Below are 21,354 nucleotides of genomic sequence, written 5' to 3'. Positions count from 1 at the left end.
AAACAGGCAGGCAGACATAGACACTGCTGCCACCTAGCGGAGATGCTTGTTGTTTCTCTAGGTGGCTAACCCCAGCGTTGTCCTCAGAGGAGCACCGAGATGGAGTTTGGGTCATGGGGGAGATCCCTGGGCCCCTGCATTTGAGGACACAAGGCAAGGAGGGGGCCCAGGGAAAAAGATAGGTGCCCTTTGGAAGTGTGTGGTGCCTACATCACCTCTCTCTGTCTTGGCTCCCTCCTCTGTAAGATGAGGACATAGTACCTATCTTAGAGGATGTTATGATGGTTAAATGAGTCAGTCCATGAAAAGTACTTGGCATCGTGGCAAGTGCTCAATAAATGCTATCTGCGGTCGATCCAAGGGGGTAACTGGAGATGTTTAGCCTTGTCCTCCATCCCCCACCACCAATCCACTGTGCCTGCTATACAAATGCTGCTTTCCTTAGTTCTGGCTTTCAGCAAATTGTCCCACCAAACTCCTCATTTGTAAATCCTGGGGCTTCCACTCTTACTGTTCTAGCAACAGCATCAACCCAAAGGCTCTCTGAGCCCCAACCTCTCCCCTCTGAATCCAGGGGCTTGTAGAGGAGGGTCCTGGATCCTAGCACTTCCTCTCTCCCCTCACCCTAGAGTGTGTAATCAGAATGGCTCTGGGCTGTGACATCACAGAACTCTCACCTCGTCACAGGAGTGGAGGGGTGATGAGGCCAGGGCAGTGGGTGTGGGTGTGGATATGGCTGCTCAGGCTGGGGCCCCTAGAATCAGGTGGGAAGCTGGGAAGAGTGGGGAGGAGGAAGGCTGGGGATCGGGGTCAATGCCGCCACCAACCCCCACACCCCCGCCCCTGCCCCCAGAGGCTGGGAGGCCACGCCTCCACACTTCTATCCCATCCTCCCTGCCCAGCATAGGCCTTCTCCTGGAGGGCTCAGCCAACCCCTAAGAAGTTCTGGGAACAAAATCAAGGCCCTCCACAGCTACACGAAGGCTGTGTGGCCTGGCAGGGCCCTGGGTCTGTCTCAGCCTCTTGGGTGGGGTTCAGGGCTCTGCTTGGCTCTTTCATAGACTTCGCTCTGTGTCCCCAGCACCCAGTCTGGAGAGTGCCAAGGCCTCGGGCCGGGGAGCAGAATCTCTGCTCTTCCTAGACAGACTTGACTTCTTTGATTACCCAGACTCAGACCAAGCCAGGCTCCTGGCCGTGGCCCAGTTCATTGGCGAGAAACCAGTCATCTTTGCTAACTCAGGTATGACCCAGCTTGAGAAGGAGCTGTCCTCCTGGCCAGAGCCTGGAGGATGTCTGCCCTTGGCCCTTCGGTTGGAGTCAAGTCCAGGGTCCCCTGTCTCCCCGTCACTGTCGAGCAGATTCTGACTCCAGGCTCTTCCATCACATCCTGGTCGGTGCTCTGCTGGTGGCCTTCTTCTTCCTGCTTTTCCAGTTCTGCACTCACATGTAAGGCCTATCCCTCACCCCCTCACCCACCGCCCACCGGAACATTGCAGGGAAGAGGCTGAGGGACACAAAGCCCAGGGAGGCAGCGTGACCTCCAACCTCTGATCTCCACACCCCACAGGAGCTGTGAGAAAGGGGCCTAAAAAGCCAGAGGAGAGCCCTGGATTCTGCCCTGGGCACCCATGCCTGCTCTCCTCTTCCTGCTGATGAATAAGAGTCCTTGCTTCTTTCTCCCTGACTGCTCAGCTTGGGGGGCCTGCCCTGTCCCACAGTCAACCTGTTATGGTGCTGTCTGCCCCCAGATGCTTGATCCCTCCCCAACCCCAAAGAACTGGGTGACAGGGCCTTGGTGGCGTTCACGCTGATGTCTTTATTAGCAGTCTGTAAAGCACCTCCCAGGGTCCCCCCGACCCCAGATTGGAGGAAGCCTCGAGAAGTCTGTAGCACCAGGGACATGCCAGGGCCCAGGGGCAAGATGTCAGCTTAACAGGGAAGGGGCTGGGCGCTCCCCCACTTGCCCCCCGGGGTTGCTCAGCACTGGGAAGGCTGGGGGGTAGCAGCCACCTCCCTCCCCCCACCCCAACAAATTTGAATAAATAAATAAAATAAATAAGATTCCTCAGGCTGGCCTCCCTTGGAGAGAAGCTGTGGGGATGACCATACCAGGGACGTTAGAGGGGGTGTTGCCTCCCTCCCAGAGGAGTTTGCAGCAGGGGGGCTGGGACGGCCTTGGCAGCAGGGCCTCCCCCACAATTCTTTGAGTCCTGGTCCCGTCAGGCTCCCCACAGCCTCAAAAGCCCTAAGCGGATGAGAAGGGGTGCGCCTTCTTCCTCTTCGCTTCTCCAGGGCCCAGGGGATGTGATGGAGAAAGGGGTATGCAGGAGGGGGTCGACCCCTCGGCTCAGGCACTATGGGGAGAAGTCCCCTCTTCCTGCCTTCCGTCTCCCCTGGTCCCGGCCCCCAGCCCCTGAAGGGACGTGACTCGACCCCGTCGGAGTCCATCTGTCAGTTTCCGGGGGGCTGTCAGGGCCAGAGGCCCCTGGCTCCCACTCGTAGCCCAGCGGCCCAGAGCCCTGTTCCCACGCGGTGGGGATGGGGGTGGGGTGGGGAGGGTCCCCCGCCCTCGGCCCCACCCTCAGTCCTGGGTCTGACAGGGAGAGGGCGGCCGGGAGCCCCGGGGCCGGAAGAGGCGGCAGGCCCCGCGGCAAATGAGGAAGAACCAGTAGAGCTGCGGGGCGAGGAGCAGCGCGGCGCCCAGGTTGACGTGGACAGGGAGGGCGAGGGGCACGGCGAGCAGGGGCAGGCCCGCGTGCCGCCCGTAGGCCCAGTACAGGTAGGGGAAGAGCAGCACCCGGCAGCAAAGGAAGCTGAGCAGCATCAGGGCCCCGTTCACCTTGTGCAGCAGGGTGTGCTGCTGTTTGTACTGCGGGCGGGGCGGGCAGACAGGGGCGGGGTGAGGGGCGGGGCGGGAAGACAGGGGAGGGGCAGGCACATGGGGGCGGGGCGAGCAGACAGGGGCGGGGAGAGGGGCGGGGAAGGCACACGGGGGCGGGGCGGGCAGTCAGGGCCTCCGGCCACGCCCCCTACTCAGCCCCTTGGGCCACCTCCCCCTCCGCCCACCTCCCGGCCTTCCCTCCTTGGGACAGGGCCAGGTTAGGGGCCCCAGGACCCGCCCCCTCTCCCCCTCCCCCTCTGCCCTGACAGCTCACCTATACCCTACCTGATAGCCCCTCCCAGACCTGACTCCACCTGTCCTTTAAAAAATCCCAGTTGTTTTTTAGTTGCTAAGTCGTGTCCCCCTCTTCTGAGACCTCATGGACTGTTGCCCGCCAGGCTCCTCTGTCCATGGAATTCTCCAGGCAAGAATACTTTCCTCCTCCAGGGGATCTTCCCGACCCAGGGACCGAACCCGTGTCTCCTGCATTGGCAGGTGGATTCTTTATCACTGAGCCACCAGGGGATAATCCCAGATTGGTTCCTAAAAGCGCCCAACCCTTCCCTTGTCCTCCCTTCAAGCTAGTAAACCCTCAGTGTCCTCTCACCTGGATGAGAATCTTGCCAAGGCAGACGAAGGGGGTGCTGACCTCTGCCATCAGCAAGCAGCCTAGGAAGAAGTCTCCCTTCCCTTGACGCCACACCTGAGAGGAGAAGGAAACAGCCTGGCCTGAGCCTGGATTCCTGGCAGCACCTGTCCTCCTTCCCTGTCTCCTCTCTGTCCCTTTTGGAGATGCTTCACTCTGAAAGTCTGAGCACAGATGAACAGTATCAAATCTGGGAGCACTAACCCCCCATATCCCTCCAACCTCCCTGCAGGTGAGATGATATCCATGATACTACAGATGAGGATACTGAGTCTCAGAAGCGTGTGTGTGTGCTCAGTCATTCAGTTGTGTCCAACTCTTTGTGACCCCATGGGCTGTAGCCCACCAGTCTTCTCTGTCTATGGAATTTTCCAAGCAAGAATACTGAAGTGGGTTGCCATTTTCTCCTCCAGAGGCTCTGCCCAACCCAGGGATTGAACCCACATCTCTTGTGTCTCCTGCATTGGCAGGCAGATTCTTTATCACTGTGCTACCTGGGAAGCCCTGAGTCTCAGAGGCAGTGGTGTGTGTACATGTGTGTGAAAGTCACTCAGTCATGTTCAACACTTTTCGACCCCATGGACTGAAGCCTGCCAGATTTCTCTGTCCATGGAATTCTCCAGGCAAGAATACTGGAGTGGGTTGCCATTCCGCAAGAATACTGGAGTGGGTTGCCATTCCATTCTCCAGGGGATCTTCCCAACCCAGGGATCGAACCCAGGTCTCCCACATTGCAGGCGGATTCTTTACCATCTTAGCCACCAGGGAAGCCTGCAGTGGTGTGTGGTGGTGGTAGTTGGTGGTTTAGTTGCTAAGTCGTGTCCGACTCTTGCAACCCCATGGACTGTAGCCTGCCAGGCTCCTCTGTTCATGGGATTTTCTAGGCAAGAATACTGGAGTGGGTTGCCATTTCCTTCTCCAGGAGATCTTCTGGACCCAGGAATCGAACCCAGGTCTCCTGCATTGCAGGCAGATTCTTTACCAACTGAGCTACCAGCTCCAAAACATCACAGCTGGGCATGATCTAACCTCTTGCTGTTTGGAGCTGGGCTGGAACTCAGGAAACCCTCCCTGGTGCACTTCATCCTGCAGAGACCTGGACCCAGGGCTTCCTAGGCTCCTACAGTACCAGCATGAGCAGGACACAGGGCCCTAGTTCCCAGCAGCCCCCACTCACCACCGACAGCGGGAAGCACACGAGCACCATGACGGCGTGGTGGAGCACCATGAGGAACTCCTTGTGCAGGTAACCACGTGCCACCGCCCAGGTGCTGCCCGGGGCTCTGGTGCTGCCTTCGTCCCCTCCGTGCCCCTTGACCTGGTGCTTGTGCCAGTGACACAGGAACATGGCATAGATGTCATAGATGAAGTAGGGCACTGCAAACTGTGTGTAGGCGGAAGACAGCCAGTGTCTGTCGGGCAGAGAGAGGGGTGGGGTCAATAAGGGAAGGAGATGGACAGGCAGCTGCCAAGTGCTGGGGGCTATGTTGGATGCATCACAGGAGTCAAATCTCCAGTGATACTTGTAAGAACTCTGAGACAGAAGTAGACTCTCAAATTACACAATGGAATCCCAAGGTGGAGGGCAAGAAACTTGCCCAAGTGATCACAAGATCACTCAGCTGGTAAGCAATAGGGCTGGGGTTCAAACCCGGACTGAGCTCAGAATGCACACATTTTTTTCTTTCTTTCTTTCTTTTTGGCCACACAACGTGGCAAGTGGGACCTTAGTTCCCTGACCAGGGATTAAACCCGTGCCCCCTGCAGTGGAAGCAAGCAGTCTTAACCACTGGACTGCCAGGGAAGTCTCTCACTCATTTTTCATATTAATTCATTCATATTCTGTCTCTCTGCAATGTGCTAGGAGAAAAAGGAAGACAGACCAAAAGACAGTCACAGAACTGAGGGCTGAGACAGAGTGAGAAAACAGGCCAGACCAGCTCTAAGAGACAGCGGAGATCAGGACAAATTACAGCAGAAGTGGTAGGAATGGTGGGGAGAGATCATACTGGCTGACATTTAAGTGAAAGCGTTAGTGGTTCAGTCATGTGTCCAACTCTTTGCAACTCTTTGCAATGGACTATAGTCTGCCAGGCTCCTCTGTCCATGGAATTCTACTGGAGTGGGTTGCCATTTCCTCCTCCAGGGGATCTTCCCGACCCAGGGATCAAATCTGCGTCTCTTACATTGCAGGCAGATTCTTTACTGTCTGAGTCACCAGGGAAGCCTTGACTGACATTAATTGACTACTTATTATACGAGGGCCCTATTCCAATACTCTAAATCTTTTACAAGCACAAACTTATTTACTTCCCACAAAAAGCCTGTGAAAAGTAAGTATGACTGTCACCCCATTTTACAGGTGAGAGAGGCTGGGTCACCGGACCAAGGGATGAACATGAGACGTCTGGCTCCAGAGCCCTCGCTCTCAGCCCTGCTGCCCTCTAGAAGATTTGGGATGGGAACTGGTGATGCTGTCGTGCTGCTTGTTCTGCCCGAATGTGGCCCCACCTCTTGTTTTTTCAGGTATAGCTAAGCATTAAGAAAACGCTGAGCAAAAGGAGCCAAGAGCAGAGAAAGTTCCATGTGCTTTGAGAGTAAACAAAAATGAAAAGTGCATGAATATGCAACATTGCATTTTTCTTCTTGAGTCAGCACATGGAGTACGTTCTCAGAAGTCCGTAGTCCTGTGACAGGTTCGAGGTGGGGGCGGGAGGTCTAAGAGGCAAACCCAGCGGTACTCCCCAGGCTTGGCAGATAGATGAAAACAAAGTCAGCTGGAAGGCACGCAAATATGAGGACTGAATAAGAGGGGCTGCTGAAGGGAGAAGTGGAGTGAGACCTGGGGGTGGGCCAGCTAAGGACCAGGGGTGACATGAAAGGAGAAGGTGAACCCTGGGGAAGGCTGGCCTGGAAGAGATGATTTTTGGGGAAAAAAGAAGCAGAGAGCCATGCTGGAGTGTGTGATCAGGAGCGAGGGAGGGAGAGAGAGAGGAGAGGAAGTGGCAGCCCAGGTTAGAGACGAAGGGCAGGAAGGTGGAAAGGGGTCTAACTGGCCTGAGAGAAGTTAGAGCAGAGTGGCCTAGGGAGTCAGCCACAGCAGACACGGTGACACCACTGGCTTATGGGGGTCCAGACCCTGGGCTCGGGTGTGAAGGGTTAAACCCATCCCCACCCTCTTCAGCAATTAGGTGCTCAGAGGTAGGAACAGCTGTTGCCCCTGGATTAACCCTGATCCTCCCACCTACCTGAGGATTAAGTGGGGAGGGACAAGAACGGACTAGGGGGATGGGGAGGAGAACATGTAAGAGCTGGAAGGTGACCTCTGTGAGAAGGTGAGAGAAGGGAATGTGGGGGTGGGGGAGGATCCAGGCTCCTCTTGGACTCAGGAGGGGAAATGGGGTAAAAGGGCAGGAGGAAGCCAAGTCCCCGGGGCGGGGTCTGAAGAAGTTTAGCATCCACTCTGTATGGCCAGGACTGCTGTAGGCTTCTGACACAAAGTCAGTTCCTCCTCGCAGCAGCCCCTCCAGATAGGGGTGGACCTCACTCCGCAGATGAAGGAATTCAAGGGAAAGAGGAGACACCTCTAGGTCAGGTCATCCAGACCATGTCCCCAGGGCTCAGCAGCCACCAGAGAGGAGGAACAGGATCAGAAGTTAAGGATGGGGCATCATCAGCACCCTCCCAGGCAACTCGCAGCAATGACAGCCTGGGTCCACCTTGAGCTGGTCCGTCAGCACCACGGACAGGGCCCCTTTCCTCCCTCCTCCTGCCCCACGTCTCCGGCCTGGGCTCTTTTGGCAAGCACCAGGCACTGCATCGGCTCCGAGTGCCAAAATTTGGCCTCTTCACCCTTCACTCCCCACCCCACTGTCTAACCATTGGTGGCCTTGTTTTGTGTCATCTGTCCCTCTCACGCACAGAGCTGGCACTGGACACCTGGATTCTGGGAGGAGATGAGGGGTGAGCCTGGCACGAACGAGTAGGGAAGCACCCCAGTTGGGTACTGGTTGGAAATGGGGTCTGAGGGGGTGAAATAGTTGGAGGAGGGCGGGGAGGAAATGACACTCAGAACCTACTATGATCCAAGAGGCTGGGAAACCTAGGAGCTGCCTTGAGAATCCTTTTTGCTCCCCGTTTCTCCTCCTGGTGTTGACCTTTAAGGACAGGATGTGGATAAATTTGTCTCGGGGTGTTGGGTTGCAGCTATTGTAGTTAACTTGCTCAAGCCCAAGTTAAGGGCTTGGAGTTCACTGAGGGAGTCCCCCGGATGATCTGTACCCCACTCAAGGGTCACATGCACACAGTCTGCTGGAATGGGGGGAAGCGGTGGTCTCATGGCACTTACTGGTCATCTATGATGTGCTTGCAGGAGGTGGAGACGATATAGCCAGCAGTGGAGGCCATTACAGCTTGGACAGAGGACACTAGCCTAGGAGGAAGAGGAAGTAGCTGTAAAGGAGGGAGATGCGCCCCTTGGTTCCTCCTCTTTACTGTCCAGCTTCTGTGCTTCTCGGGTGCTCCCTGCCCATCTTTTCCCCAGGCTGCCTCGCCTGGGACTCAGCCCCACCACTTCAGCCTCCAGGATTGCTACGGAGTCGCCTTCCTCTCAGGAGGACACCCGGGAGGTCATCGTGAGGTGAGACAATGCCGAGAACCAGTGGCAGATAACAAGGTCCCTTCCAGGGAAGGGACAGGGGTCGGGGGGGGGTGACAGCACAGGATGGTGAGGGGAAGCCCTGGGCCTGTTCTTACACCTCTCAGCTGCCTAGTCATCGTGGGTCATCCCTGGCCCCTCGGTTGCCCCTGATTCGCCTCCCAGCTACTTTCCCGCTCTCTGCTTGCCAGCCACCATACTCCCCTCCCCAACTCTGGCCCGCATTCCAGGACTGTGCAGAGTTCCACCGTTCACTTATCTGTCCCTCATTCCCCCAGACACAGCAACCCCCCCCCCAATGATACATGGCCCCTTCCTGTGTTCCCTAGTATCCTATAGGAATGTTTTGGTCACATGCCAGCCCTGTTTTGGAGGGTAGGAGGCTGAATGGGAAAGGGAAGCAGAGCAGACTGAATCCTAGTAGACCAGATGGCTGGGTTTGGATGAGGTCTCCTGGGACAGTGAGTAAGGCAGTGCAGAGAGAAGGAAGCTGGAGGCAGAGCCCACCGACCACTTCAGGAGGCCCTGGTCCCTATGTGGCCAAGGGTCCCTTCCATCCCCATGCAGCCTGGGAAGGGGAGGGGGCGGAGGGAAGGCAGGCAGTTTACCTGGCTGAGACAATGACCGCGTCGGCCTCCTCCCAGCGCAGCTGGGGCAGCCGCTGGAGCGTGTTCTTGGAGAGGAGGAAGAGTCCAGGGAACACCACCCCCCCGGCCACCATGGGGGTCAGCATGGTGGCTCAGGCCTCCGGCAGGAAGCCCGGAAGCAGCCGGGAAAGGGCTGGGAGGCCGAGCTGAAGGGAGTTACGGGGGTGGAGAAGGGACGCCAGGCCGGGGAAGGAGAGAGAAGAAGAGAAAGGGGCACAAAGGGGACAGACAGGGTGGGGAGGGGATGGGACTGGAGAGCCCTACCCGCCCAGGATCAGAGAAAGGGAGTTAGATGGAGACTGGGGAGATGGGAGAGACTGGGGGAAAGGGAGGATCCGAGCAAGGGAGCCAGAGAGAGCCAGCCAGAGGGTTGGGAGCAAGCCGAGGAGAGGACTGGGTGAGAGGACAGAGGGAGAGGGGACAGGACGAGGAGGCTGCGGATGGGGGAGGGGAGGGAGAGAGGCAGGTGGGGGGGGGCTTACGTGGAGAGGCTGGGAGGGCCCGAGGGGGCGGGGTGGGGGTGGGGGTGGGACTGTGGTGCCAGCTCTGAAGGGGAGGGGAGGGAGGGAGGGAGGGAGGGAGGGGAGGGAGACCGAGGAGCGGCCGGGCAGGCGGTCAGCGGTCAGCACCGCTCTCCCGCCTCTCGCTGCCACCAGAGTGCCCGCGGCCCGGCCCAGAGGCAGCCCCGGGGCATTATGGAGAGGTCGGGCCCAGCCCCCTGCCCCCTCGGCGGGGAGGGGGCGGGGGGAGGGGAAATCACCAGCTTGGGGAGGGCGGGGGGAGGAGGAGGGAGTTGATGGCACCGACCAGACACCCAGAAACCGGACCTGCAGCGGCGTCTCCCCATGCAGCTCTGAGCCACAGCAGTGGCTGCGACAGAGATGGGGGAGCAGAGAAAGAGGGAGGGGGAGGCCCTTAAAGAGACAGCCGCTGCGGCAGGCACAGGGGGCTGCTGAGGACAAGGGCCAAGGGCGGGACTGCTCTCCTCTGGGGCTCCTTGGCCAGCTGGGAGGGCGGCCCTGGGCCCCCAGATGGGCCTGAGCCCGTTTCCCACCAGCAGTTTGCAAATGCCTGCCATCTCCTCCTCTGCCAAGGCCTCTCAATACTTATTCCTCAGCTGCCTTGGGGTCCCAGCTTAGGGGCACCCATTCCCACAGAGAGTAAGAGGATTCCCTGGGAAGGGACCAGAAGTTAGTGCAGCTCGCTGTCTCAGAAAGTTGAGTTTAGGGAATGGATGGGAATAAAAATACACCTTAACACAGTATCAGATTCAGAGACCTCCAAAACTCTGAGGTATAAGACCCTGATGGCTCAGATGGTAAAGAACATGCCTGCCAATGCAGGAGATGCTGATTCGATCCCTGGGTTGGGAAGATCCCCTGGAGGAGGAAATGACAACCCACTCCAGTATTCTTGCCTGGAGAATCCCCATGGATGGAGGAGCTTGGTGGGGCTACCGTCCATGGGGTCTCAGAGTTAGACATGACTTAGCGACTAAAAACAAAGCAACACAGACTTTAACATGAGGTGCCTCTGGGTCCCAACTCCACTGCGAGACTGTCCCGTGACCACCTCTAACTACTGTAACAGCATTGAGGTAACTGCATGTATCTCCTTTTTGCAGGTCAAGCAATAGTCCCGAGGCTTTCAGTGACTCTCCCTAAGACCAGGTAGCTAAGAAGACAGGAGCCCTCTCATACTGGGTGGCAGGCTTTGAAGAGGAAGCACAGTGTCTCCGAAAACTCACTTCAAGCCCGAGGATGCCCCTGCCTGTGTCCTTCAGGCTGCCTGGCTTCCTCAAGGCCCTGGTCACTCTCTTCCTCGTCAGGTTTATGATGGTCCCAGCTCCCCTTCCTCTGCAACTTCACAGCCCAGTTTCCATGGGGGAAAGGCCCCTGATTTGAGCCCCTCAGTCCACTGCAAGGAAATTGAGGCCCAGTGCCTTGGCCACGATCTCGCTGCAGTTCAGAGACTCAGCCAGAACTACACTGGCCTCTGAGCAGCTTCTCACACTTTCATGCCGCCTCCCTAGAATTCGGCCTTCTCATCCTGAACTCAACCTCCCCGTAGACTTCTGCATGACGTGGGGTCCTGCTACCAAAACCATACTTTGGTTTCCAAGTCTGCCCTAAGATATGCTTCCATAGCAACTGTACGATTTGCCTCTCTCTGTCCAAAGCCTAACCAAAGGACTGGGATTTGCTATTTTGTGCTGCCCTCTAGTGGCTTGCTGTGGAAACAGACCCTGAGAAGTCTCTGGCCTTAGGCAGCAGAAGCTAAGAAGTTAAGAGGCAACAGTGGACCTAGCTTCCTGGCTTCAGGGCTTCACTTAAAGGAAAAAGGGACCCAACTTCCTGAGTGTTTACTATGTACTGGGCACGGGGTGAAGTGGTTTCTGTTTATTCTTATTTAACCGTCCCAGATTATAGCATCTTTGTCTATATTACAAACAAGAAACTGAGGTTTAGACAATTAAGAAAAAAAAAGGAAGACGACAAAAAAGTTGCCCAAGATAAACAGCTATGAGAACTGGCAAAGCTGGCTTTCAAACCCATGTTTGCATAGGGCCAAAGCCAAAGATGGGCAAAGCTTCAGGATGGTGCTGTGTTGGGGCGAGGACAGGTGACAGCAAGCCACCCTGACTACTGGGTTGAGGACCACTGACCTGGTGAAGGGGCTGTGGCTTCACTTTGGATAGCAGAGATTAAAACAGGTAGGGATTTTTTTTTTTCTTTTTTTGGTCTTTCAGACACCTAGGTATTATAAGTTCTGCCTTCTGCCAGCTCCTCCTCCTCCCTAAGGTTTGGGGATAGTTCACCAGTGTTTTACTAATCTTTGTCAAATAGACCACAAATTTGCAGTGCGCATGCGTGCTAGATCACTTCAATCATGTCCAGCTGTTTGGACCCCATGGACTGTAGCCTGCCAGGCACCTCTGTCCATGGGATTCTCCAGAGAAGAATACTGGAGTAAGTTGCTATGCCCTCCTCCAGGGGATCTTTCTGACCCAGGAATAATAATAAAAAGTTCAACTTTTAAGAAAAAATGAGAAGATCAGACAACACTGGGGCCACACTTTAATTACATGATGCTTGGCTGGAGCCGAGCAGTTGCTGCCCCCGTTGGGATAAACGTAGTCCTCTGGCTCAGGCAGTCCGCACAGAGCCTATATCTCTTGTGTCACTTGAAGGAGTTTGCAACAACTATTTTTATTTTTTTTTTATTTTGGCCATGCAGGGCTTCCCAGGTGGCTCAGCTTATGAGATCTCAGTTCCCTGACTGGGGATGGAACCCAGGCCCCTGGCAATGAGAGCACTGAAGCCTAATCACTGGATTGCCAGGGAATTCCCTGGCCCTATTCTATAGATGTGAATTCACCTTACCCTTGCACAACATTCCATGAAGAATGGAAGGTGAGTATTCTTGTTAAATCCATTTACTAATGGGGACTCTGAAGTTCAGAGAGGTTAAGTGGCTTGCAAGAGATCCCATTGTTGTTGCTATTTAGTGGATAAGTTGTGTCAGACTCCTTTGTGACCCCATGGACCGTAGCCCACCAGGCTCCTCTGTCCATGGGATTATCCTAGCAAGAATACTGGAGTGGGATGCCATTCCCTTCTCCAGGAGATTTCCTGACCTGAGGTTGGAACCCGAGTCTCCTGCATCTCCTGAATTGGCAGGCGGATTCTTTACCACCTGGGAAACCAGAGATCCCATAGAGAGTGTCTTTCGATTCTATACCCCCACCCAGCCACCCTCACATACACACACAGTCTGCTTCTGCTCTCATCACTAACTCTTCCTGGAAGTAGGAGACCAGCTTCCCCAGCCCTGGCCCCAGGAAGGATGTCCTTGCCCTGTCCTCTTACTTGGATGCCACCAAAACAGCCTCTTGTTTCTCCATCCGCAGGTTGGAATGGTTCTGCAGACCCCAGCAGAGGACAGCAAAGCTCAGCGGGAAGAAGATACAGCCCAGGACAAAGAGCAGAGGCATGCCTGTCTGGGGTAGAGAAGGTAAGATGGCTGGGAGAACACCTCAGCACATTGTCCCTCAGACTCACAGACCACGTCCCCGCCAATCCCTATAACTCAGTGGCCTATAGGATGCATTTTTCTGTAACCATCAAAATCCATCAGGCATAGCTCTTTCCTGATCTGAGATCCTTATTGCACTTTAAATATGCCTTATCCTTGAGCAACTGGACATCCTAATTTTGTCTTATCAATCCAGTTCCATTAATTTATGTTCTTTGTAATCAAAGAAGCTGGTCTATACCTCCCAGCCCATCTCACACCTTAAAATTCCTTCTTTCTCTTTCAATTCTAAGTACGTGCCTGCGATTTCTTAATTCACCCCATCCAAGCTCTATCCTCCCACCCTAACCTCTTTGTGTCTCCTCTCCCCTCTCCTAGGTCCTCACCTGGGATGGGCAAGGTGGAGGCTAGAGAGGGAGGCTGGTGACTTTCATCTGCACTCAGAAATCGGAAAAAAACAAGGGGGCGGGTGTTTAGACTGTAAAGATAACCGAAATTAGAAAAAAAAATAGTTCTTTTAAAAGGAAAACTCTAAGTATTATCCCATTTAAAAAGCAAACAAACAATAGGAAAACCTTTGAAAACATTTACATATATGTTATTTTTGTCTGGAAAAGCCTCTTCTCCCATCCACTCCAGGGAAAGGAGGGGTGGGAAAGGCCCAGAAAGGATGAAGAGAGTAAGGGCCTGCCATCCTGCACCCCTTAAGCAGCTTTGAGGGGACCCTTTCAGGATACAAGGAAGGCGTCAAACTGCAAGGGCAGGAGGTGGAGGCAGTTCTACAGAGGCAGTTGGAGGGGGCGGGAACATCACCTTCCTATTGGTGGACTGGTGGACGGTTTGGAAAATGCCATCTTCCTATTGGCCCACTTCTTGACACATGTGCCCTATCGTATGCTTCATGGCAGAGGGGCCTGCTTGGGGGCGGGGCAGAGGGGGCGAAACCATCTAACACAGAACAGATCAATTAGAATTCGTTGATGGTTTGAAGGACAACTAGGATTCAAGGGTAGAGCTGAACGAGGGGACAGGAAGAGGAGGTGGGGGAAATGAGAGCAGCCCAAGCAGTCAGTGCTTTAACAGGCGGTATAGGATAACAGTTAAGAGGCAGGTCCTAGGGTGCGAGCATCTGAATTTCAAATTCAGAGTCCACGGATAATGGATAATAAAAGAAACATACCGTATGGCTCCATTTGGACGAAGTTGCAAACGGGCAAAATAACTTCCATGAAAAATCTGAACACCAAGCGTTTAACTTAGTGGGATGTACTGAGAGGAGACCTCAGGGAGCCTTCTGAGGGGTTGGGAATGCCCTTATATAGATCGTGGGCATTTACACATAAACCTCCTATGTGCATTTTAAGGTCAACTGGATTTTTTTTTTTTTTTTAATGATGCCCAGAGACATGTGGAATCTTGGTTTCCCACTAGGGATGGAACCCTTACCCCTTGCAATGGAAGAACGGAGTCTTAACCACTGGACTGCCAGGGAAATTCCTAGAATTTTTAAAACGTTAAACAAATTTAGGCTCTTCCATTCCCTGAGTGGTGGTTGGCTAATCTCCGTGGGCCTCAATTCTTTCATCTGTGAAGTTAGGATAATAATGCCAGCTCATTAAATGCTACTTATACAGACACTGATCTGAGTGTTTAGCAATATTAAGTCATTTTTTCAAAACAACGTTTCAGATGGGGAGGATTATTGTACCCATTTTACAGGTGAGGAAACAGAGGCATGGAGAGAACTGGTACCTTTTCCAAGGTTATGCAATATGGTTTTTTCCAACCATATTTTCTGAATGTATTGGTCTCTCATGTTAAATGGATATAGAAAACTCATAAACTCATTTTCCTAAAGAAACTGAAAGGTAAGAGAAAAAAGGAACAAAACAGCACTGAACAAAATTTAGACATGTCATCCACATTTTCAGAGCTTATCTCTGCTAACAGTTCTTACTTGTTTACTCCATATTTCCTCCTCTGGATGGGCCTTTGAAAATTAAAGGTTAAATCAAGAGTGAGATAAAACTGTTGAAAATGAGATTCTGGTTGCCTAACCGGTATCCATCTTTAACATCTTATTTTGCTGGAGACTGAAGTGTGCTTAATTAAAAAACTATATTTCCCAGCTGGCTAATGTAATAATGTAAACTGAAATCATTATGTGGGGTTATGAGGAAAGCACCTTTTTAAAAAGGACACACTGCAGTCACAAAGAAAGAACTATGTGAAAGATACAGAACTGAGGTTTGAAACCAGATAGCCTGAAGCAAGTCTGCCCTGTCACCTTCCCTCTTCCTGTATAAGCTCATTTCAAGGATTAAATAGAGATAACATGGATAACCTGGGTTCAGAGCCTGTTAGCTACATGGGCACTCACTGAACACAAGGCACTAAAATACTAATATACTTTATCCCATTTAAGCATCACTGCAGTCTTTTGAAAAATGTCCCCCATTTTATAGCTGTCCAGTTGAGGCTCGGAGAAGTTAGATGACTTGTTCTGGGATTGCACAGTAAATGGCAGCGCTGGGACTCAGACCCTGGTCAACAGGACTGCTGCCCTCCAAGGTGGGAGCAGAGAGGAAAGGAGACAAGGGAGGCAGAGGGAGGAATATTAGGGGAGGCAGTGAAGAGGAAGCCATTTTCCCCTCTGGTGCAGAGGGCCAGTCGTTGCCCTCTGCAGCCATGGGCTTACCCCGGAATAGAGACTGCGGAAGGGGAGAGTCCATGAGCTGGTAAAGGTCAGGCCCTAGTTTCACTGGAATCTGGGCATTCTCTTCCACGTTTCTTTCCTTATCAGGTTCTTCCTGTTCAGAGTTAAACAGTCCAAGGCTGCATGGGCTGGCCTGAGAGAGATAAGTAAGGAGGGGAGAAAAAGAAAAACCGTGGTTTAGAGCAATGACTTTCACCATTTTTTTACAGAGAGACACATTTCATGACTCAGCACATGCACACACATGCCAAACTTTCTCACAATACTTTCAGATTCTGATTATGTGCAGGGCACACTGTATTGTATCATTTTCCCTTTTTATCATTTTTTATCTCCCAAAATGCTTATCATGGCCCATTAAGCCTATTTCACAACCCACTTATGAGTAGCAACCCGAGTTGCTGGTTAAGGGCAGTATTTCTCAACTTCTTTTCACTATTGCTCCCCCAGCCTTTTTTAGACATTCTGTTTCCTAATGACCGTATTTCATGCACTTTTGATAACATAGATATGCTGTATTTGTTGTTCAGTTGCTCAGTCGTGTCCAACTCTTTGTGACCCCATGGACTGCAGCATGTCAGGCCTTCCTGTCCATCACCAACTCCCAGAGCTTGCTCAAACTCATGTCCATTGAGTCGGTGATGCCATCCAACCATCTCATCCTCTGTCGACCCCTTCTCCTCCTGCCTTCAATCCTTCCCAGCATCAGGGTCTTTTCCAATGAGTCAATTCTTCTTATCATGGCCAAAGCATTGCAGTTTCAGCTTCAACATCAGTCCTTCCAATGAATATTCAGGGTTGATTTCCTTTAGGACCAACTGGCTAGATCTCCTTGCTGTCCAAGGGACTCTCAAGAATCTTCTCCAGCACCACAGTTCAAGGCATCAATTCTTTGGCACTCAGCCTTTTTTATTGTCCAGCCCTCATATCTGTACGTGACTACTGGAAACGCCATAGCTTTGACTATGTGGACCTTCGTAGGCACCTATATATCTGTGCTTAATATATAGGGCTGCCCCGGTGGCTCAGATGGAAAAGAATACACCTGCAATGCAGGAGACGTGGGTTTGATCCCTGGATCAGGAACATCCCCTGGAGAAAGGAATGGCTACCCACTCCAGAATATCAATATTTAAAAGATCCCCACCCCTGAACCAATTTCTACCCTCTTTTTTTTTGGGGGGGGGGCTCTTATCTCTGTTGAGAATGCACAGGAGACATCATCAGTTCAGTTGCTCAGTCATGTCTGACTCTTTGCGACCCCATGGTCTGCAGGACGCCAGGCCTCCCTGTCCATCACCAACTCCCAGAGCTTGCTCAAACTCATGTGCATCGAGTCGGTGATGCCATCCAACCATCTCATCGTTTGTTGTTCCTTTGTCGTCCTTTGTTGTCCTGCCTTCAACCTTTCCCAGCATCAGGGTCTTTTCCAATGAATCAGTTCTTCTCATCAGGTGACCAAAGTATTGGAGCTTCAGCTTCAGCATCAGTCCTTCCAGTGAATATTCAGGACTGATTTCCTTTAAGGTTGACTGGTTTGATCTCCTTGCAGTCCAAGGGACTCTCAAGGAGATATCATAGCAACTCATTTTCTGAACCACCTTTACACACAGCATCCCAACATCCAGTGAGATAGTACTAGTTCCACTCTGCCCATGAATAAGCTGAGGCTGCAAGGTGATATTAATTATTGAAGATTGAGATGGCTGGTAAATGGATTAGGAATCCAGAGACCAACCCAGATCCTTGCTCAGCTGCTTAATCATCTTTTCCAAGGCTTCACTTCCTCAGGTGGAAAATGGTGGGATTTCCAAAGAAGTGTTCATTAAGCCTCAGGTCCTCCCCCACATATAAGCTAATAATAACAAACATTTATACTGGCCACCTACTCCAGTATTGTTGCCTGGAGAATTACATGGACAGAGGAGCCTGGCAGGCTACAGTCCATGGGGTTGCAAAGAGTTGGACATGACTGAGTGACTAACACACACACACAGTATATACCAGATGTCAGGCACGCATCTATGCCCTTCGCATATTTTAACTAATATAATCCTTACAATAATCCAAGAGGGAGATACTATTTTTTTTAAATTTTTCATATGGACCATTTTTAAGTGTTTATTGAATTTGTGACAATGTTGTTTCTGTCTTATGTTTTGCTTTTTTTTGGCCACAAGACGTGGAATCTTAGCTCCCCCACCAGGGATCCGACCCTCACCCCCTGCATTGGAAGGTGAAGTCTCAACCACTAGACCACCAGGGAAGTCCCATGGGAGATGTCATTATTAATTTCCTTTTCCAGATGAGGGAATCGAGGCACAGAGAGGTTGTGTGTCCTGCCCAAGGTCACACAGGTCAGAAGTGGCAATGCTGGGATTTGAACCTATAGTCTGGGTTCCAGAGTACCTGCTTTTAACCATGTCTGTTGAAAGGAAACATTTTATCAGTACTGAAAAAACTGAAAACCAATATCACTTGTTGTAAATAAGGTAAACAAAATAAAATGAAAAAACTTGTTCTTACATTCTCATTAGATATCATCCCACGCTCAGAATTCTGAGCCCGAGGCCTTCTCTCTCTTTGTTAAAAACAAGACAAGACAAGCAAGGATAGAGAGGTGTTAAAGGGCTTCTGGCAGCAAAAGGAGCCTTTGTCCTGGAATAATCAGATGTGTTGAAAGAGAACTGGAAAGAGAATGGCTTTCAGGTGAGTGTGTGTGTGTGTGTGTGCCTGTGCACACACGCTTTCTTTCTGACCGGTGTACCATCTAAAACAGCAGTCCCCAAGCTTTTTGGCATCAGGGACTGGTTTGGTTGAAGACAATTATTCCAATGACCAAGGGGTTGGGGGTGGGGGGGGAGAGTGGGTTGCGCGGGGGAGGATAAGGTGGGTTAGAGGGGTGTGGGGTGGTTTCAGGATGATTCCAGCTCATTATATGTTTGTGCACAATATTTCTAATCTAATGCCATCACTGATTTGACGGGAAGTACCTGGTCGGTGGCCCAGGGGTTGGGGACCCTTAATCTAAAATAAACCCAAGATGGGACACATTCCACACACCCTGATCCCCTGTCTGGGTGTTTCAGGAGTGTCTGAACATCCCGATAAGGAAGGCCGACACACCAGCCAGTCCTGGCTGGGACTGCAGTCCCAAGCTACCAGTGCCTCTGGAAGGCAGCTGGCAGCGCCCACAGGGAGAGGGGCAGCGAGGGGTGGCACTGCCACCATGCCCATCAAGGCTCCGACGACTTCGGCCGCAGCTTTCCTGCCCCAGCCTGGCCCCTCAGGTGAGTCTCTCTCTCACCCTCCAAGGGGACCTCACACACCTGTCACACAGTTTACCCTGGACCTGGAGTTTACCGTTTCCCCGCTCTTTCAGCCTCCTTTAAGTCCAAATGCTGACTCGCACATCTTCTTTGCCTGGGTGCTGTGCCGCCTCGGCCCTGCGGAGGTGTGCAGGTGTGACTATCATCAAAGCCTGTGAATAAGTAAACGATAAGCTTGTTTCCCACATGATACCCAGGAAAGGGTTCAATTCCCCCTCCCTGTGCTCTGGAGTGCGTCCTGGCCAGCATGCCAGATCATTTATTATTTAGTGCTTTTTTTTGGTATCTGTCCCAAGTTAGTTTCAGGCAAGTTCAGTCCCAGTCTTCATCTGTACAATAGAAAAGGGCACAACTGGTGAGCTAAAGTGAGAAAATCAAGCATCCAGACCCTTTTTTCCTCTCATGGGTTGGCTGTGTGATCTTCATCAAGTGTCAGAACCTCTCTGAGCTTCAGTTGAATACCCAGAGTCCCATTGCCTGGGCTCAAATCTTAGTTCTGTCACTTACTAACCAGGAGAACTTATGTGAGTGATTGAACTCCTCTGAGCCTCAGGCTTCTTATCTACAAAATGAGGACGAGAGCAGCCCTCTGCACAGGGCTCCGGGATGACTGAATGAGATGTATGGAAATACAATTCAGTGTGGCACTGTAAATATTCACTGTGACAGTCGTTAATGGTTCTGTTGTTCACTTATTTATGTATTTATGCGCGCACCTTGCAGCAGCACAGGATCTTAGTTCCCTGACCAGGTATCGAACTTGTGCCCCTCGCAGCGGAAGTGTGGAGTCTTAACCTTTGGAGCACCAGGGGAGTCCCCCTGTCGTTCTGTTTTTTTTTTTTTTTTTTTTTTTTTTGAGCCCTCATCTGTACCAGTTGCTCTACATACTTGTCTTCTAATCATCACAATGAACCTTGTCAGTGTCTTACGTAATCCCTATTTGCCAGGGGAAGGCTGAGGTTTGGGGAAGTCAACTGACTCGCCCAAGGTCACCTAGACACATGGAGGCATAACTAGAATTCAAACCTATATCTTGCCTGGTTCTAAAATTCCTTTTCAACTGAGTCCTAATTTGTTTCTATCTGTAACATTAGAAACTTTGGAAATGATAGTTTCTTCCACTTTCATTTTACTGTTAGGATGAAAGAAGACCAAGGCTGTGAAGAGGCCTCTACTGATGCTCTAACTCAGCTCAGCTTCTTATTCCCTCAGTGATAAGAAGTAATTAAGCATAGATCTTTCATTTTCATAATGAGGAGGTTGATGAACCCCTTCTTCATCTCTGGGAGGCAATATTATCTGATGTCCAGAGGAGGGAGTTGAAAGTATTAGATAAAAATCACAACTGTTAGGTTCCCTTCCCACATCCAAGCCCAGGTCTGCAGAGGTGTCTTTCATTGTCTGGGTTTTCTCTGCATCTCAGGTCCCCCACCACGGTGAATGGAAGGATGCAATCTTTTACTCTCTTTCCCAGGGCCAGTGTAAAACAGGTGACACTATCTGATATTGACAGCTTTGAACTTTAGGTAAAGGGAGGTCTTATGGCTATTTGGCTATTGTGAAGTCAGTTTCTCCCTGCCTCCAGGGAATGGTGTGATGTGGGTAGAAGTGGGGCCCTGGCAAAGGGGTGCATTCATCCCCCTCCTCCTGGCTTGCCTTGCAAAGAGCAGACCTGGTGCCCTGTCCACCCTCCTGCATAATGTATGCTCCCGTGGTAGGAACAGAATACCATCCATGGCGAGTTTGGCCACTGCAGCCCATGGATGTGTCCAGAGGTCTTGCCAAGGCTGACGTCTCTCTGTTGGCAGGAGGTGAAGGGAGGGCGGGGCCCTGTGTCACCTGAAGCCTTTTCCTGGTCTGAGGTGGGAACTGGTTTCATCTTGGGTCTCAGGATTCTGCAAAGATAGGGGCAGACGAGAAGACAGCCCTAAGCAGGCAGTCTGACCCAGACTTAGATTCAACAGAGGTGACACTGGGAACAGCTAGACTCGGGTTTTCTGGGCTTGAAGCTCCCTCTGAGTGGGCCGGGGTGGCAGAGCCAATGGGACCTTCTCAGTGTGGTCGAGGGGTAAGGGGAGACCTGGGAACCAGGGGCACAGACCCTGGTGATTTCATACACCCCCTGTGTTGGAAAGCAAAGTCCCAGCCGCTGGACTGCCAGGGAAGTCTCTCTCTTTTTAAAATATTTATTTATTTGGCTGTTGGGTCTTAATTGTGGCATACGAGATCTTCAGTTTACAGCATGTGGAATCTAGTTCCCTGAGCTGGGATCGAACCCGGCCCCCTGCATTGGGAGCTCGGAGTCTTAGCCACTAGGCCACCAGGGAGGTCTCTCCCCTGGCAATTTCCTTTTTTTTTTTGAATGTGGGTCATTTTTTTAAAAGTCATTATTGAATTTGTTGCAATATTGTTTCTCTTTTATGTTTTGGCACTTTGACCAACA

The 21,354-nt window shown here is 51.9% G+C and overlaps 2 protein-coding genes across 2 annotated transcripts; one reads left to right on the top strand and one right to left on the bottom strand.

The window, feature by feature from the left end:
- Positions 1 to 700: 700 nt before the first annotated feature.
- On the top strand, positions 701 to 1,450 carry C23H16orf92 (chromosome 23 C16orf92 homolog). Its single transcript, XM_055561874.1, has 3 exons — positions 701 to 764; positions 1,082 to 1,240; positions 1,359 to 1,450. The coding sequence occupies exons 1-3, from the start codon at positions 701 to 703 to the stop codon at positions 1,448 to 1,450; spliced, it is 315 nt and encodes a 104-aa protein (XP_055417849.1).
- Positions 1,451 to 1,802: 352 nt separating this feature from the next.
- Positions 1,803 to 8,917, bottom strand: TLCD3B (TLC domain containing 3B). Its single transcript, XM_055561758.1, has 5 exons — positions 8,793 to 8,917; positions 7,876 to 7,959; positions 4,705 to 4,939; positions 3,489 to 3,584; positions 1,803 to 2,869 (listed from the first exon to the last, which is right to left on the bottom strand). Exons 1-5 carry the CDS (start codon positions 8,915 to 8,917, stop codon positions 2,582 to 2,584), a joined length of 828 nt encoding a protein of 275 aa, XP_055417733.1. The 3' UTR covers positions 1,803 to 2,581.
- Between the last annotated feature and the right edge of the window lie 12,437 nt (positions 8,918 to 21,354).

Source organism: Bubalus kerabau, chromosome 23, assembly GCF_029407905.1.
Source record: "Bubalus kerabau isolate K-KA32 ecotype Philippines breed swamp buffalo chromosome 23, PCC_UOA_SB_1v2, whole genome shotgun sequence".
NCBI classification, from domain to species: Eukaryota; Metazoa; Chordata; class Mammalia; order Artiodactyla; family Bovidae; genus Bubalus; species Bubalus kerabau.
This window is presented reverse-complemented; position numbering and strand designations above follow the sequence as displayed.